This window comes from Neofelis nebulosa, chromosome X, assembly GCF_028018385.1.
Source record: "Neofelis nebulosa isolate mNeoNeb1 chromosome X, mNeoNeb1.pri, whole genome shotgun sequence".
In the NCBI taxonomy this organism is placed as follows: domain Eukaryota; kingdom Metazoa; phylum Chordata; class Mammalia; order Carnivora; family Felidae; genus Neofelis; species Neofelis nebulosa.
In genome coordinates, this window is record NC_080800.1 from 112,538,414 (window position 1) to 112,556,763 (window position 18,350).

The 18,350-nt window shown below is 40.8% G+C and overlaps 1 protein-coding gene across 10 annotated transcripts in view; it reads right to left on the reverse strand.

Moving 5' to 3' along the window:
• MAP7D3 (MAP7 domain containing 3) overlaps window positions 1-18,350 on the reverse strand; it is a 57,359-nt gene that overhangs the window by 16,176 nt on the left and 22,833 nt on the right. For 5 of the 10 annotated variants that reach the window (XM_058714754.1, XM_058714751.1, XM_058714753.1 and 2 more), the window contains exons 1-8: window positions 15,763-15,928; window positions 10,198-10,293; window positions 10,006-10,089; window positions 8,754-8,917; window positions 5,565-5,679; window positions 4,945-5,049; window positions 1,827-1,919; window positions 447-572 (exon numbers count right to left, since the gene is read on the reverse strand). In XM_058714754.1, coding sequence (XP_058570737.1) covers window positions 447-572; window positions 1,827-1,919; window positions 4,945-5,049; window positions 5,565-5,679; window positions 8,754-8,917; window positions 10,006-10,089; window positions 10,198-10,293; window positions 15,763-15,823 — 844 coding nt within the window. In that variant the 5' untranslated portion in view covers window positions 15,824-15,928. Of the gene's footprint in view, window positions 1-446; window positions 573-1,826; window positions 1,920-4,944; window positions 5,050-5,564; window positions 5,680-8,753; window positions 8,918-10,005; window positions 10,090-10,197; window positions 10,294-15,762; window positions 15,929-18,350 lie in introns of those variants that run through there. The other 5 variants (XM_058714760.1, XM_058714750.1, XM_058714752.1 and 2 more) reach the window with 4 other exon arrangements.

The window sequence follows — 18,350 nt, forward strand, 5'->3', positions numbered from 1 at the left end:
ATACTTTTAACATCCAGTACTTCTTACAGTGCTGTGACACATTTAAGCACAGGTTGAGAAACCCCTAGAGCTTTTAAAAACTTAGGGGTGCCTGGCTGGCTCAGTTGGAAGAGCATGCCACCCTCGATCTCGGGGTTCTAAGTTCGAGCCCCCTATGTTGGGTGTAAAGATTACTTTAAAAAATCTTTTAAAAAATCATGTAAAAGTGTAACAACCACCATAATTACCTATCTCATCCTATAAATTACCCATTACCCAGATAACTAATCTACCAGGCTAGAAGGCATAAAATAAACATGCAATATAAAACTGTTGGGTAAAATCGGTCATTTGGAAACCACTGATTCAAATTATTTTTATGCCTTACTGCAACCAATTAAATGATACAACCTGCTTTTTAAGTGCAAATACTAACACTTTCAGGCTTTCTGCCCTATGCCTATTACCTGGGGTTTCTTTTCCAGGGACCGACAATGAAGCAGCACTTTTGCTCCTGGCTATTGAAGCTTTTGTTGGGACCAGCAGGCGGCTGATTAAATTATTCTCCCGAAGACTGGTATGCTGGTGTCGAGCTGAATGAGGAGAACAGACATAGTTGAGGTCTCACAAATAAATGCAAAGCAACAAAGAGCAATGTGAACTGCTGCAAATGAGAACTTGCCCAGCCTGGAAGTAGAGGCAACGAGAGCAACACATCCAGAACGGGAATGAACACTGCCACCAGAGACTGCCTTGCTGGGGAAGAGAGCACTGAGTAAGGAAGCAAAGGCCCCAGCATACATAATAACCCCAGTGAAGAAATCTACGTAGCATACTTAACAGAGTCCTAGCCAACATATGGAGTCTCTGCAGAGGAGCTCGCATATGTCTATCACGCAAAACGCCTTTGACATGGATTCCTACACATATCTGCCACTGACAATCCTACTCTGGTCAGATTCATTGCCAAAAGCTCCAAGGGACTGACTGAATTCTTCTGTTAAAAGTGCATCTTCTAAATATCTTGCTCCAATAAATTTTTATGTTCATAAATATCCCTGTGACAATGGCATTTGTTATAAGGGGATTTGACCCTAATCAACAAACTGGAGAGCATTCTGTAAGTGAATGGTTTGGTAGAAACAAAAAGCAACAATTGTGTTTGACAGAGAAAAGGAGAGGAAAGGTATTAGAAAGAAACTTTAAATAAAGAAGTACTTCAGTAACAAGTATGAATTTTTTTGTATAATAATCAGCAGTTCAAACATGTACAAAGGTTAGATGTGAGTAATGCCATGAAGCAACAGAGCAAAGCTTTTAAGTTCAAATTATGGCCAATACTTAAAACTTCTAAACGCAAACTCATGAAGTATTTGAAGAGCATCAACTCCTCCGACACAAATCTATACCTACACCAACACTCTGTGATCTAGTCTCTCAGCTTCATTACAGACCTCCTGCTCAAATGATGGCAGAATTACATATTTCATTTAAAGACAGACTCTTGGCTTCAGCCAAATGTTAAGGGATATTTTGGCTTCCAGTTTTAGGAACAACTCCTCAAGCAACGAAATGCTGACATAAACAGATCTCTTTTAAGCCACTATTTAAGACTAGTACTTGGGAGCACCTGGGTGGCTCAGTCGGTTAAGTGTCTGACTTCGGCTCAGGTCACGATCTCATGGTTGGTGTGTTCAAGCCTCACGTCGGGCTCTGTGCTGACAGCTCAGAGCCTGGAGCCTGCTTCGGATTCTGTCTCTCTGTCTCTGCCCCTTCCCTCCTCGTGCTCTGTCTCTCTCTCTCTCAGAAACAAATATTAAAAAAAAATTAAAAACAAAATAACTAACCACCTGGTTTTTCTTCTACTTTTTCTGTTTCCATAGGTGACTGCAGTTTGTTAGATCTTCTATTCAAAGACGAACTTCTCTTTTCTGTTGTTTCTGGAGATCAAGGGCAAAGGAAAATTGTTTTTTACAAATTATTTAACTGTGTTATTTTAGGAGTCAACTCCTCTTTTCAAACATTTTTTATCTTCTTTACTCTTGCTTATAAGAATTTATTTAAATTTCAAATCTTATGTAGAGATTCTACATCCCCAACCTTAAAACTAATTTACTCTAAGTTATCTGAAATAAAAGTATTTAGAAAAAAAAAACAGTAAAAATTAAGAGGAAAATGTCTAATACTACCTGACAAGATCAATATTCCCAAATTAGAAACATTCATTTTAAATTTTAGACACAATCCATGACATCTGTTACTAAAGTAATGTATACTTTAGTTATAATGATTATGGCTTTAAACTTTTTAAAAATGATCGTTAACATTTGGCATAGATGTCGCGATTTTAGCAACCTAATGAAAAACATGCTTTGTGTAGACACTTTTCCATTTCACTTGAAATGTTCTGGCTCAGAATACTGAGGAGTGTCTGTTTAAAGAATAACTTCTTGGGTCTCCTGGGTGGCTCAGTCAGTTAACCATCTGACTCTTGGTTTTGGCTCAGGTCATGATCTCACGGTTTGTGGGTTCGAGCCCCACATGGGGCTCTGTGCTGACAGCTCAGAACCTGGAGCCTGCTTCGGATTCCGGGTCTCTCTCTCTCTCTGCCCCTTCCCTGTTGGTGCTCTGTCTCTCTCTCAGAAATAAACATTTAAAAAATTTTAAGAATAACTTCTCTTTTGGGAACCTGTAAACTAAATTGGGGACCTGTACATATTGACAACGTAGCATCATTTGAAAATCCGTGAACTGATAATGTAACTGAACAGCACGATCCAGAGGTATAATCGATTCAATCATGTGATTAAATCACATATCCTATACCATCATATCGCAAGAAATGACAAGATAAGTGTGAACAGTTACTGAGTCAGCAAGTGGCAGAAGAAAAACAGACAATTTGAGTCAGCCAAGCTTTAAAACAGGGCTATTTAAAACATTACAGGTTATTAGAGTATGAACTTAATTGAGTTTGAAATGTTCATCTCTCTGGATCAAACAGATTTCATTCCAATCTGAAGAGATTTTTACAAAGGTAAGCCACCGCCAATACTGGCTTTATTTTCCCTGGCATCATTAATCACAACATTCATCATCTCAGAGTGTGCAATATACTGTACCTTTAAGTAAGTTATTTCACAAAAGTATCTTCCACACACACCTTCTTGTATTAAAAACTAGTAAAGAAATCATCTAAAAAGTTACTTGGAATTGCTCCTTCAGTGCGATTTAACTAATTATTACCTTGAAAGGCATCACCTGTTCCTCCTCATTACAAGTCTCATTGATATATCAAGTAAACCTATTAATGAAAGCATACTAGTGTTTGCACATATTAAAAATGTCATACGTGTCTGTGGAAGAAATATTTGCTAACTCCTCAGAGCAATTAGATAGTAAAACAGAGTCAATGCTTGTGAAACAATCAAGATATATTAAAATGAAAGTATATGACACTGCAATGATTGAACTAAGGAATAATAAATTTAGTATACGACAAAGAAGGTACTAGAGAAAACCTTCCCACGTTAATTTACGAATGAACCCAGGCTACACACAAGTGCTCTGGGAAAGCCTAGCAAGAGTTAGGGTGTTAAGTGGATCAACTTTTGTTAGACCATTATGACAGAAAATATGATAACCACAAACTGACAAACAACAAAAGACGTCTCAAGCTCATGGTTAGAAATTAGGAGTCCTAAAAGTATAAATAACATAATGTAAGTATGAACAAAACAAAAATCCTTTTCAACATTTTAAAACTGTAATATCTGGATAAAAATGGAAATCTTTTCCACTAGGTTAACTACTGCTACAATTAATTGTACTTTAATGAGATCCAGAATCTTTTTGCTGTACTGGAATTTTATAGCATTGCTCAAAAATAGGTCAAGGTATCTAATAAAAGAAAGATTTTTGAATTCAGACCATAATTATGCATTTTTTAAATTCATAAGGCACAAAAGTGGGAAGATGGAATATGTTTGCCATGTCTTTTTCCTGCCAAAGTCACTTCTGTTTCTGTCACTGGAAAGGATTTTTTTTTGATTGATGGGTATGGCTGCCTAATCCATTTCAATTATCAGTGAGGAGCACCATGTGCAACAAGCCAGAAATGGTCATTGACACACACTCAGGTAAGATTTTTTTTAAAAGGAAAACACGAGAAGCAAAAGGTATTTGAAGTAGTCATACTAGATAACTTTGTTTTCTTTTAAAGAACACCACCTTAGCACTGCGAAGCGTTGTAAAGTGGAGCTTAGCAATGTTTCTCCCCTTAAACATGGGTATCACTTTATTTGCTTTGGAGGAAAACATGAGCTTATTATTGAAATGTACAATTTCAACATCATGATCCATCTATCAAAAGACCAAAATATAAACCATAAACAAGCATGATAGGGTGAAAAGCACTGAATTTCCTGGGGTATTAATTATAAAACCAGGAAGGTAATTATACTTGTCTGTCAAGTTTACAAGGTTGTCATGCATAACAAATATATGTGAAGCAGATCAACCTGTCTGTTGGAGTATATATGCTAACATTTTCCTTACACGAGGTGATATTCATGAAACTTAATGGAAAATGAGTAACTAGTTTAGCTACTCTCTAGGAAAAACAATTTCATTTACTGGTTTGGCAGAATATGAATTACTTTTATAACAAATTATTGTGCCACTTACCGGCAATGTCTTTTAGTCAAAATATGTTGCAGTTTGGGCTACCTGAGACCAACAAAGCCATCTGACAATTCATATGTAAATCATGAAATAAGGATTAATACTGATGAAAATCCAAAACTGTAATGACCATCGCTATCTACTGTAAAACAAGGTGGTGTTCTTCTGAAATAAATTTAAATGTTCTACAGTCTAAAGGATAAGTAGTACTGTAAAAAAAATACATAAAGAATTGATTTCATTGGTCTAAAATTCTGTGGAACACGTGAAATAACTACTTACTCTTGGCAACAGAATTCTGAACACCTGCAGATGACATAGGCACTTGTTTGTGTAAACCGGAAATCTCTTGTTCAAGTTTTTCAGTAGATACAGAACGTTTATTAGCTGAGAAAAGATATAATATTTACTGTACGCAGATTTAAAAGAAGCATCATTAGCTGAAACAAAGTGAATTCATGATGTAGTTCTATCGAGTATAGACGTGCATTAATTAGGTGCACAATATTCATGGTCATTCCTTATAAATGATAGAAATTTAAGTTTTATGAAACTAAAATTATGCCCATTTTTAGGAAAATTTACAGTACCCTCAATAGTAAATGGGGCAATTTACTTTTAAAATATGCATTGGATAAAGTTGTATAAAGCTTTATTATTAATCATTTTTCCAGAGATAACAAATTTAAGTGGTAAGATTTTAGATATAATGGATAAAATGATAATGAAATTTCTTTTGCAATCTTACAATATAAATTTATTGTGCACACCAAAGAGTACACGGCAGTATTTTCATTTGGGATACAAAGTTCAAAATCTTGTTGTAAAGCCACCTTGTAGCAATAGCCAGTATCCAAATATGAACCTGAATGAACTTCAAGTTTAACAGCTGTATTAATTACCATTTTTAGTCTCAGGGTTCATGGTTGTAGAGCCTTCCCACGACCATCTTTTTTGACGATGATCAACACGGTTGCTCCGTTCCAATGTACGGTAGACAACGGCGTTGAATCTCTCCTATTTAAAATAAACACCAACAATTTTTTACGTATTATAAAACCATCCCATCACCAAATTTTTGTATCAAGCAAAATTTTAGGGGACATCAGGTAAAAGTTAAAAATATTGGGAGGGGCACCTAGGTGGCTTAGTCGGTTAAGCATCCAACTCCTGATTTGGGCTCAGGTCATGATCTCACCGTCCCTGGGACTGAGCCCCACGTTGGTTTCTGTGCTGGCAAACCAGAACCTGCTTAGGACTCTCTCCCCACGCCCCCCCCCCGGCCCCCCGCCCCGACTCGTGCATACACACACACTCTCTCAAAATAAATAAACTTAATTTAAAATGTATATATAACCTTAAATTCTTTGTACAATGAGGCAGAAAAAAAAAATCAACTAATATACATATAAGTGAAATCTATGCCAGAGTCATCTATAATACCCACATTTCTAAGATCTTCAATTCTAGTGTTAATCAATAGTTTTTTTTTTAAGTTTATTTATTTTGAGAGAGAGAGCAAGGGAAAGGCAGAGAGAGAGGGAGAGAGAGGATCCCAAGCAGGCTCCGCACTGTCAGCACAGAGCCTGACATGGTGCTTGAACTCACGAACCTTGAGATCATGACCTGAGCCAAAATCAAGAGTCGGATGCTTAACTGACTGAGCCACCCAGGCATCCCTCAATAGAGTTAAAAAAAGATAATCAAGGTGTTTGTCCGGACCTCAACTTTATTTTTCTTTATTTGAGTAATCTCTACACCCAATGTGGAGCTCATGCTCTTATGACTGAGCCAGCCAGGTGCCCCTTGACCTCAACTTTAATCCAGCTGCTCAGGAGAACAGCTTTTCAAATGTAAACACCACACTGTGACAAAACAACCCCACAGCCATGCATGGTTTTCCTTTCTCAGATAATTTTGTGCTGTAACAAACCATGGACTGTACTCAGGTAAACAAATCAACTGCAGGGCCAGGAGGCTTTGTATTATTCCCTGACAACAACCGTTTCATAGCAACATCATTCTTATAATGCCCCCACCGTTTCTCTGAGGGAAAAGACCAACATACTAGGAAAATGGAGACTCACCCATATCCCCTGAGGAGAAAAGCAATTGCAATTCTTAAAATGAAATGTATCTAGTGGCAATATTTTAAAATGATATTTTCTAACAGAAAATTGCCTCAAATTACCAGAAACCCAGAAAGTGTAATAAACACTAAAAACCATAATCCGTCTTGTATTATTCAAACGTCACTGATTGTTGAGAATTCTATCTATCCCCTGCTTCCAAACGGACTAGCTCTCTATGCTTTCAGGTTCCAGTTGCATCTGTGGCTCCTACTTAAGCTCCTGCCCTGGCTCCTATGTCTGTCCACACTTACCCCTCCTCAGCACCATGGAGTCTGGGTTTTCTCCCTGCTCTAAGGAATTATTCTCTTTTTCTACCTGCAGGCTGCTCACAGTGTCCAAGGGTTCCTTCTTGCTCTGTTCACGGGAACTGCCTCGCCACCCACACCCCAACTAGTTTTGTGAGGTTGATTCTCTTTTGTCCCTTTTCTCCTGGTCCTTCCTCCTGCCACAGCTCTGGCTTCCTCCCCCTCTGCAGTGCCATTATGTTACATTCTCTTTTCTCTGGGATCTCTCTGAGGTTCCTCTTTCTCTAAGATGATCTTTTTTTTCTCTAAGTCCCCGGGAGTCTCTCTCCTCCAGGGACCCTCCCCCACTCTGCAGTTTTCTATTCTACCTTCTTTCAGTCTCTTAGCTCAGCTCTATCCCTGTCCTTCCTTTTCTTTACCACAGAAGCAAATTAAGGAGCTCTTTCACAGAGGAAGATGGAGAGTGATAGAAATTCTGAAGGAGAATTCATCAAATACTCTGGAATATGGAAAAAAGAGCATAAACAACCACAGAAAACAGTTCAGAAGACAGAGAAGTGGTAGTGAGTGGACCATTGATGGGGAAGAAATGGCACGGGAACAGTCCTAGAATAAGGAAGGTCCACAGATGGGGCAGGGGCTGAGGCGTGTGAGAGCAACCTTGTGCTTGACAAGGAGGGAAAGTGAGCACTACAGAGAAGAAGCCTCATGGGGACAAATGGAACCAAAAAGAAAGGACAGAAAAAGAAAACTTTAAACTAGAGCAACAGAAGAAAAGAGGGGGAGATAAAAACACACATATTGAGAGAATAGGCAGAAAGCTCAAAGACAGGGAGAGAAAAAGAGAGAAAAGCTAAGACAAAGAAAGAGGAAAGAAAAGTGAGGCACCTCAGGCAGAAAAAGGTCAGATGGAGAACCAGAAGACAGACTAAGATTTAGGGACACTTGAGAATCACTGGAATAAAGAAAAAGAGAGAATGCCAGCAAGAAAAAGAATGGTTTCCCAGAGAACATGCCAGATTCACAAGAAGTCAAGGATCCTCAGAGTAAAGCAGTGGAGTGACCCTCCAGGAGAAAAATCTGATGTCAGAGAGAATCAGGCAGAACAAGACAGGTAGCCAGATGCCCAAGTACGGACAATAAAAGACAAATTGACTGAAGTGGGACAGAAGGGGAAATAGAGGGCATTACTAAGGCAATGACTCATACCCACAGGGTGCCAGACACCAAGAGTCCAGAAAGGTAAAGAGAGCAGCAGGACTACAGAATGGCAGGGGAAAGAGCGGGACTGCAGGGGACGCGTGGTGAGGAAGGGGGGGGCACACAGGAGAAAAGACAGGGAAGGCCGGATGGGAAGTGTGCTCCCCTCTGACTGGCCTGCACTCAAGCAGTCAGAGGAGCCGCCATGAGAAGTACGATGGGGAGCCTATCAGGGCAAATTCCAGAGGCTCAGTGGAAGGGTCAGTCAGGGAGAGTGGAAGGGCTCTCTTCCCAGGCCTGCAAGGCTCCTCTTTTACGTCAGCTAGTGGTTCTAAAGTCAGGGGTCTGACACGACAGGGACAAGAGGCTCTACCACTGAAGGGAAGCAGCGAGAACTGGAGATGGTTCCTTTGGCAGGGGAGGGGGCAGTAAAGGCAGAAAGGCTAAGAAAAAAGTGGTCCGGTGCTGGGCAACACAGTGTGTCATCTGATTAACAGGCTACAAAAATACATACCCTTTCCTCCTGTAATTTTTGTTTCCTTTTTTCTTCTGCGGATATTCTCCGCTGTTCATCCTTTTCTTTCTGTTCTTTCAGCTTTCGTTGTTTTTCTTCCATCAGTTTTTCATACTGGATCCTGGACTTCCTTTCTTTCTCAAGCAGTTGTGTTTCTTTGTTGGCTGAAATATTCCAAACACATTTTCAAGGTGTAAGAGCCAAGCAAATATTTAACTTTTCCACATTATACACAAGAAAGAAAAAGGTAATATATCTCCTTCTCTTAAAAATAACATAACCTATGCTAATAACAAAAGATCATGTGAGTATAAGAAAATGGCCACTAAAGTATTTGCCCTGGGTGTTCATTTAACTCCAGAGAACTGAGATGGCTTAGATGACCACTCATATCCTGTCCAAACTAAGATTCCAAATTAAAAACAAATATTTTCTTTCATGTGGTATTTCTGCTGATTTGAGCCAAGGTTAAACCCCACCAGATTAACCTGCTATATACATTAAAATAAGAAATAAAAAGAAAACACATAGGCAGAATGTTTTTGTTCATTCTCTTAGGAAACTGCTTTCAAAGGCCTCATCTATGCAGACCACACTCCAGCATGCCAGTTCTACAATCATGGATTTAGTCATGTACCACATTATGAACAGCATGATGTTTTCCTACTTCAAATTTCCCATCACTAAAGCCTGGAGAGCATCTATGCAGTTCTAAAATACTCTTCTGAAGAGCTACAGGAAGAAACCGCTCCTCATTAAAACAAAGACAAATGATATCCATTTGAATGAAGCTGAGCACAAGTTTTGTCAGGGGATTTCAAAGATCAGAGAAAAATGCAGTTGAAAAAGCAGTCCCTTAAGTTGTAGAAGGATATTCTTTTAGATTCTAATTTACACTTAAGAAGTGTATGTTAGGATTATTAGCAACTTCATTTTCCTTTTCAGAGTCATTTTTATTGAAATCCCATTCCTCTGGTTTCTACAAATGTTGAAATTTTCATATTTTAGTTTTCAGAAAATTAGAGGTAACAGAATTTACTACTTCAAATATTAAACAATTTAATCAAATATTTTTCTTGGGCCTTCTTTACCTTACTTAGTATAATCATTGAATCCAATATAATACATCCTAGGAAAAATGTAATCTATGATATAAACAGATCAGGAAAAGTAAGCAAAACCACTCTGGAAATACATAACCTTACAAGAAAATTCACTCATTCTGATTATTTTTTAAAAATCTAAAATATACCATCTTGTTGTCTTTTCTTTTCTTCTCGGCGCTCCTTCGCCAACCTCTGCCTGGTGTCACTTTTAAGGACAGATCCATCTATGACTAAAAAAAAAAAAAAAAAAAAGAGAAAAAAGTAAGACATTAATAGGATATCAAATTTTAATGACATGACACTTTGACATCTATCACAAAGCATTCTAGAAATTATACCTGGCTTGAATGATGATTTTATATTTGAGGATTGAGATGCAGAGCTAAAACCACTCTGGTTCCGTCTTTCTTTGGCCATGGCGTGAGCAGCCGCAACTAGAACACAGGAACATAAAGGGAAGGGATTAGATAATAAGAATACAGTTAATACAGGGGGAGGCAAACAAAGCACAGGCCGTCGTCTTTGATGATAAAGGATAGCATCTCATCTATAAGGCAAAATCATGATAGATTAATCCAGGTCAACAATACAGACATACTGAGTACCTATGACGTTCAACAACAGTTTAAGAATTAAAGCTGTTTACTGTGGATGTGCTGGCATACCAGTGGACATAAGGAGAGAGCTGGGAGTGGGAGTGGCAGCACAAGCTTGTGGATGAGTAGGAACTAATGATTAATAGCTTTCAAAAATGCATCAGGCAAGACATTACAGCAAGTACTAGAAAAAGTGAGCTGGCAAGGAATTGGAAAAACTGTTTTGCCATAAATTGGGAATTTAGAAAAGAGTTGGCATTTATGGATCTGAATTTAGAAGCAGAAGTGTCAGCAGTGAGATCCTCAAAGATTGGGCCAATATTAAAGAAGTAAATTTATAAATTACCTACATGTGGGCTTTTCTACTGTGGCTGCACACTAGGGTTACCTAAGTTGCTTTAAAAATACATTAGCAATGGGGGCACCTGGGTGGCTGAGTCAGTTAAGTGTTCGACTTCAGCTCAGGTCATGATCTCAGGGTTCGTGGGTTCGAGCCCCGTGTCAGGCTCTGTGCTGATAGTGCAGAGCCTGGAGCCTGCTTCAGATTCCGTGTCTCCCTCTCTCTTTCTTCCCCTCCCCCGCTCACGTGCGCTCTCTCTTGCCCTCAAAAAAAAAGTAAATAAACATTAAAAAAATGTTTTTAAATACATTAAGCAATGTATTAGCAATGACTGCTTCTCCCCACCCCCAGTCTCTGGGGTGGGGGCCTAGGCATTATCAGTTGCTAAAAGGTCTATTCTAATGCACAGTGAAGGTGGAGAAGCACTGGAGGAATTTCCATTGAGATAGTATTATTCTAGGTAGAAAAGTGTCAGGCAAAGATAAATTTACACATGCCTTGTAAAACAGGCCCAAAAGTAGTAAATAACTTCAATAAAGGTGAAATACAAGGTTAGGGGAGCACAATTTGAGGAGAGTAAGAAAAACTAAAATTCTAGGATGATACACCAATTACTATAGGGGATACCCTGAACCCTTTAATTCCACGTATGGCCATATCTAAAATGCCCCACAATGCTGGGCATCTTCAGGAAGGATCTGGAGATTAACACTGAAAACTCTCTTCTACCCTTGTAAAAGCCTAGGAAATATGTCCCTGCGATACTGCGTACAATTGTTTTCTACATATCAGGAAAAAATAGAACAGTGGAAGATGGACAGTTAAAATAATTAAAGGAATAGAGTGGCTGTCATTGCCCTCATAGAAAGAAGGGACTCTGAGATGTTCCTTGCCACTGAGGAAAGATATCCAGGAATCATTTTACAGAGTAACCTTGAACGTGATGTCACAATTGCAGTCATAGGGCTATTTCAAAAGGGAAAAAGGATTTTTTTTTTTTACCCCAGAGACCTAACAGCTCAGATAATCCATGATTTAGGTAAATTTGAAGATTAGACTCTTCTCAGCTTCCTTCCTAGTTCAACAACTAGCAATTTTATGTACCAGAAGTTATCCTCTGAATTTAAGTACTACAGTGCATTAAGAAAAATTCTTAAATATAGTCTATAAATTAATTAAACCCTCCTATACACTCCCTCCTATTTGTAACATGTCTATGTGAGCAGAGAAAAAACAACAGTTGGTTCTGCACATTCGGCTTTCCTGCTTAGAAGTAACAAAGAAAGTCCATATTTTGGCACAATTTAGCTGACCATAAGGGCAATTTCTCTCAAAATATACAATTTTACCAGACATAAAGACCTCATTAAACAGTAGTAACTTCAGAATTAGCTGTGGTGGGAATAATGAACTAAACCATAAAGGTCAATGTGGAAATAATATCGTCTGATTTTTAGAACTTTATATCCAAATTCTTACCAGCAAGAAATACATTCACCAAGAGGACAGGTTCTAGAAACCACTTAAAATGTTCAGGCAATGGGACAAAGGCTTTAGTCTGAGCTTAACAGAGTATTTTACTAAACTCTGTTGAATGAGGAAATTCACTTACCATTCGTTTTAAGGTTACAGCAAGGTGCAGTTTAAGTCCTATACTAATTCTGAATCCCAAATTAAAGTTAAAAGTTACCTTTTGCCTGGAGATTAAGAAAATGTGTAGAGTTTATTAAAACTGAAATATGAACCTTAATCTATATTTATGGTACTTAACTAAAAATTGCTATAATAATGTATATTACCTCACCGTTTACTTAATGGTGTGTCTCCCTCTCTCTCTCTGCCTCCCCCTGCTCATGCTCTGTCTCGGTCTCTCAAAAAAATGAATGCTAAAAAACTTTTAAGAAAAAAAAAAGAAAATACAGCAATGGTGGGGCACTTGGGTGGCTCAGTGGATTAAGCATCTGACTCTTGGTTTAGGCCTAGGTCATGATCTCACGGTTCATGAGTACGAGCCCCCCATTAGAGCCTGCTTGGGACTGTCTCTCTATCCCTCTCTCTCTGCCCCTTCCCCAGTGGCTCTCTCAAAATAAATAAACTTAAAAACTAAAAAAGAAAATAAGCAATGGAAATATTTTAAAATAAAGCACTTAACTATTTTTCTAAAAGAAAGCACTATTATGCTTTGCTAAGAAAGGCCTGAATTTAGAAAAAAACTTGTCAAAGACATTAGAAGAAAACCATTCTTGGGGCACCCGGGTGGCTCAGTCGGTTAAGCATCCCACTTGGGCTCAGCTCACAATCTCAGGATTGGTGAGTTTTGAGTCCCACCTCAGGGCTCTCTGGCTGTCAGCTTGGTGCCCGCTTTGGACCCTCTCTCTCCCTCTCTCTTTGCCTGTCCCTCAAAAACAAACATTTTTTATAAATCGGGGGGGTGGGGTGGGAAGAAAACCATTCTCCTCCCATAAGGGAAAACTTACAAACTCAATCATCCTGGATATCAAGCCCAGTAAAAGCCTCAGAATGCACTGAACCAAAAATAGCCACTACTAAGGATATCAAAGTTAAAGAATGCTTTAGATTTAATAGATTTTTTAAAGCTGTCATTGAAATTTTGAAGCCTCTTTTGGATATAAAGCGTTTTAGCTCATTACCAACTTCAATAGAGTGGAAAGTTCCGGCTTCTCTTTGCCTGCCCCCCAGACACACAGGATCTGTGTCACTAGGGCAAACTAAATACAAGAAAGGAAGAATACTTTTCTGTGACAACTAGTTCAAGAATGGTAATAATCTTCCAAATGCTTAATCCCATGAGATGCCAATGATAAAATACCCATCCCAATACTTATTCGGCAATTCTAAATTGTCTGCCACAGTTGCTGCTCTTGATATCACTCTCCGAATTCAACATAAAATCTGTAGCCCCTCCCCACCATGATCCTTCTTCCCCCAAATCCTTTCTTCTGTACTCATTAGAAATATTAGATCACATACACTACTATTTTTATTAGGTAGCAAAGGGGTAGATTGTAAAAAATGACTGAAAGGTTTTTTAATAAAAAAGGCTAGGAGTGTGGCAGAGAACCACCATACTGTGAAACTAATTGTTACAGATTAACAGATTTAGTGTTACTCACTGTTATTTGGAAAAGAGAATAAAACAAAGTAATTGCCACCAAGTCGTATCATGGGCTCCTGCTGGATGTAGTGCACTAGGGGGTCTAGCAGTAGACAGTTCCAGCAGCTCAATCAATACCTGACCACTCCCACAGCTGCTGGCCCTGTGCTGGACCCACTACCACCCTGCACCTGAAGAAGTTATTTGTTTAGTACAATGTTTTAACTTTGGGAGCCAGGTTCCCAGCAGGAAATGAAATTGGCCAGATTAACAGATTTAGTGCTATTCAGTGTTGTTTGGGTAACAGAATAAAAAGTAACTGTCACAGTAGCATTTCATTTCACAAAGTAGCAAAACATTTCAAAGACTCCTTGTCCCTTTCAGGAAATCCATCAGGGCAAATCTAGTTAAGCTGGTACCCTGTGAAACTCTAACATGTAACATGTGATATTTTCAATTCCTCATATGAAATGGGCAGCAAGGTCAACTGCCGTTCTGGGTTAAGTCCTTTTTGCATGGCTCAGTTTTTGGTTTGAAATATACTGTGAATTCAAGCAACTGTCTCATTCAAAAATTTAAAGTACTTCACAACATTCAATATCCTTTCCAAAAATGCTTTTTTTTGGGGGGGGGGGGGGCAGCGGTTTATCCAGAATGCTGGTTAATTTGAATCACTGCAATAAACCAATGGCAGAGAGCCTTAGGTGTCAACAAGCAATGAAACAATCCGAACTTACTGCAAACTCTCTAGGTGAAGCAGAATAAGCTAGAGACAGAAGGGGTTGACTTCCCAAGGAAAGGGTACTTGCTACTGATGCATTAGGGAGTTGATTCAAAGTATTCCGAAGAAAGGTAATTTAATTTTTCAAATGCAAGTGAAAATATCCCTAAGGATTTCAATAAAATTAATTAAGATGGTTTTATTCAAGCTCATATAACAGGAAGCTGGCCTGAGAACAGCAAGCAACCTCCCACAAGCAAGAAATACCATTTCGCTCAGCTAGCGGAAGCAGCCTCCTGGGCTAAGCAACGCGCTGCCAAATTTTAGAAAATTAGCGATTTTAGGCGCGCGGGGCGGGGGGACATTTTGGCGACGGGACCGTTTTAGGAGAAAGCGCTCTGAAGTGCTGCTTCCCCTTCGCTGCAGCCTAGGGTCGGGCAAGATGTCCCACGGAAGGTGACATCTTGGCGAAGTCATGTGCTACAGCAGGCAAATCAGGAGCAGAGAGGCAAGTTTCTTCCCAACTTTCAAAGCAACAGCCCCCCAAGGCTCCGTCCCCACCGGACCCTGACAGGGAGGGAGCGGGGCATTAAGCACCTCTGGAGAAGCGAGGACTGCGACCGTGGGAGGCGATCGGAGCGCGAGCGCCGCGGCCAGAGGGAAAACTCCCGGCTCAGGGCTGCCCCGGCGCACGGGGTCCCGGCCGGCGCTCGCACATCCCGGGCCGCGGCGCGTCCGTCGTCCCCCAACGGCAGGCGGAGCCCGGGACCGTCCGCGGGGTCCGGGGTCCCAGCGCGCCTCCCCCCATCCCCCGCCGCCCGCGCCCGTTAGTTCCCTCGCGCCCCGCCCGCGGGGCTCGACCGTTAGCCGCGGCAGTTGGGCCGCTGGCCACGGGACTTCGGCCGTCAGCGGTGCCGGCCGGCCGTCTCCTCACCCCGCCCCCGTCCCCCAACGGTTCCGCGTCCCGTCCTAGGGAACTCCCGGGCGGGTGAGGGGAGGACCGGACGGCGCGAGGCCACCTCAGAGAAAAGTTTTTGGCGACCGGCGCGCCACTCCAACGGTCCTTGGGGCCGCGAGCAGCCCGCCTCCCGCACGGGCCCAGACTCCCCCCGGAGCCGCCAGGCCGCTCACCCATCCGTTCGCGCAGTCCCCTGAGGGATGTGCCGCCGCCGGTGCCGGCACGCTCCGCCATCTTCCGAGCCTCTGAGGTGGGAACCGCTGGCGGCGCTGGGGGCCCAGTGCGCAGTCTCCGACGCCGCCGTCTCGCCTGCCTTGGCCGCGACGCCAGGGGGCGTGGTGAGGCGGGGCGGGGCCAGAAGGAGCCGCCGCGCCCACCTCGGATCCGCAAACTCTGCCGCGCCGCTCCCCACGCACCACGTCCTGACCTGTTGAGCCGCGACCTACTGGTCTAAAGAAACCCTCTCCTCTGTTGCGTGGGCCAGCCAATCATTGGCCGGGTGGGCCATCCAACATTCTTTTTTTACTTTCATCTAGTCTACCTAGCAACGCAGTAACATTCCTTCATTCATTCGTTCCTTTAGGGAGCATTATACTGAGTGCCTCATTGGTGTGCTTGCATCCGGAGTTTGCTAATCTTTGAAACACTACAGAAAGAAAGGCCCAAGTGGAGGAAAGAGGCCCAGAGACAGGCTGGGAGAGAGGTTCCTGTTAGGTCTCGATGTTGCATGAATTGTCTTTAGGGTGTTTGTGGGTCTTTACAGTGAAGGAGAGGACTTAACTGACATTACTCTCTCTAGGTTTTGGAGGCGGCCCTTCAAGATCGCCTCCTGAAGACAAGACTACACTGTATGTTAACAAACTTGAGAATAAATTAAAAAAAAAAAAAAAGCAAAAATGATTGCGGAATGTTTTTCCCATTCACAAAGAAAAAACTTAATTCACCTCGTACACCATTGAGGGGCAGGCATCACTTCCTGCGTGATTGCCTGTACGAGGTCAAGTCACCCCTGTGATTAGTGTAGTGTGGCACATGGTTGTAGGGAAGGGGTTTGTGATGCGGCCACAGGTAGGGGTCAGGAGATCACTTGTGGGATGTGCACTTTGATGAGCCCACTGTATCTCAAAATTACATGGGAGCTATAAAAAGGAAGAAGCTAATAACAGCAAATATTTATTGACTCTTACTATGTGCCATGCACTGTTCTAACTGCGTTACATATATTAATTCATTTAATCCCCCTACTACCCGATAAAGTAGGTACCATTATCATTCCCATCTCATAGATAAGAAAAGGAAAGCAGAGAGAAATTCAATTATCCACAGTCACAGTTACTAACAGAACTGGAATTTGAACCCAAAATGTCTGACCAGTCTCCATGTGCTTAGTCGTCAGCGATACTGTTTCATGAGAGTGGAGATTTATAGATATACATATAGTTCATAAATTAGCATCAAGAATGCATAAAGATCTAAAAATATATAAGAAAAGGACAACCTCCACAAAGTGAGCAAAAGGCATACACAGGTCTTTCACAGGAGAAAAATCACAAGTGATCAATAAACATAAGATGCTCAAACTCTAGCAGTCAGGAGAATACAAACAAAAACTGAAAGATATCATGTTACACCTACAGATTTAGCAAATTTAAAGAATGGACAATAAGTGTCGGTGAGGTTGTAGCTTAACACTGGATATGGAGAAGAAAATGCTGGTAGGGGAATAGGCGGGGTGCAGTGGGAGTTGGGGATGGGGTGGGGTGGGGGAAGTTTGGCATTATAAAGTACCCAAAGCCGTGCTCCTCCGTATATACAGACCAATGTTTTGCATGATGCACATGATGGTAGCCATGATTATTAGTAAGACACGCATGTGATTAAGGCACGAGCAAGGCACATACACACAAATTCAGCTTTGAGGACTTTACCTAGAACTTCACAGACAATCTAGAAAAATGCAGTACCACCTTTGCAGTTTCTTGCAAAAATGTTCAAAATGTTGAACCCATTATTAGATATTGAAACCCATCTAACCATCAGGAAACATTCAGATAAATCCAGACTGTGGACATATTCTACAAAACAACGGGCCTGGATGCTTCAAAATGTTAATAATGTCAGGAAAGATTAAAGACAAACATCAGGGAAGTGTTCCAGATCAGAGGAGACTACAGAGAGCAAATGTGAAACACAATGTGAAACACGGTCCTTGATTAGAAACAAGATTTTAAAAAATAACTTTAAAGAGCATTCATTACTGGGCAACTGGATACATTTGAATATGAACGTGTATTGGATAATATTGTATCAAGGTCAGGTTTCATGGGCGTGAGAACGATATTGTGGTCACGTAGGAAAATGTCCTTTTTCAGAAAAAATAATTGCTGCAGAATTTAGGGAAAAATCATTATAATGTCTGAAACAGCAAACATCACAAAATGTTAAAAATTGGTGACTCTAGATGGGCCTATAGATGTTTGTTTTTTTGTTCTTTCAATTCTTCTGCGGGTGTGAAACTTTTCAAAATACAAAAACGGGAGAATTTTTAAAATCTAGAATGTGTGTCTTCAGCTGTCTTGTAAACACCACCACTTTGAATAAAAACAAAATTTGATTTGAAATCACATACTGGGGAAGAACCCTCCCTAATCTTTTGAGCATTGTAGAGCCTTTAAAGGCCTTAATCCTGCCCAGGTGTGGAGGGGGGGAGGAGGTTTACCAAAAATCAAACACAGGCAGGGTTTGCTGGGAGCTGGGTGAG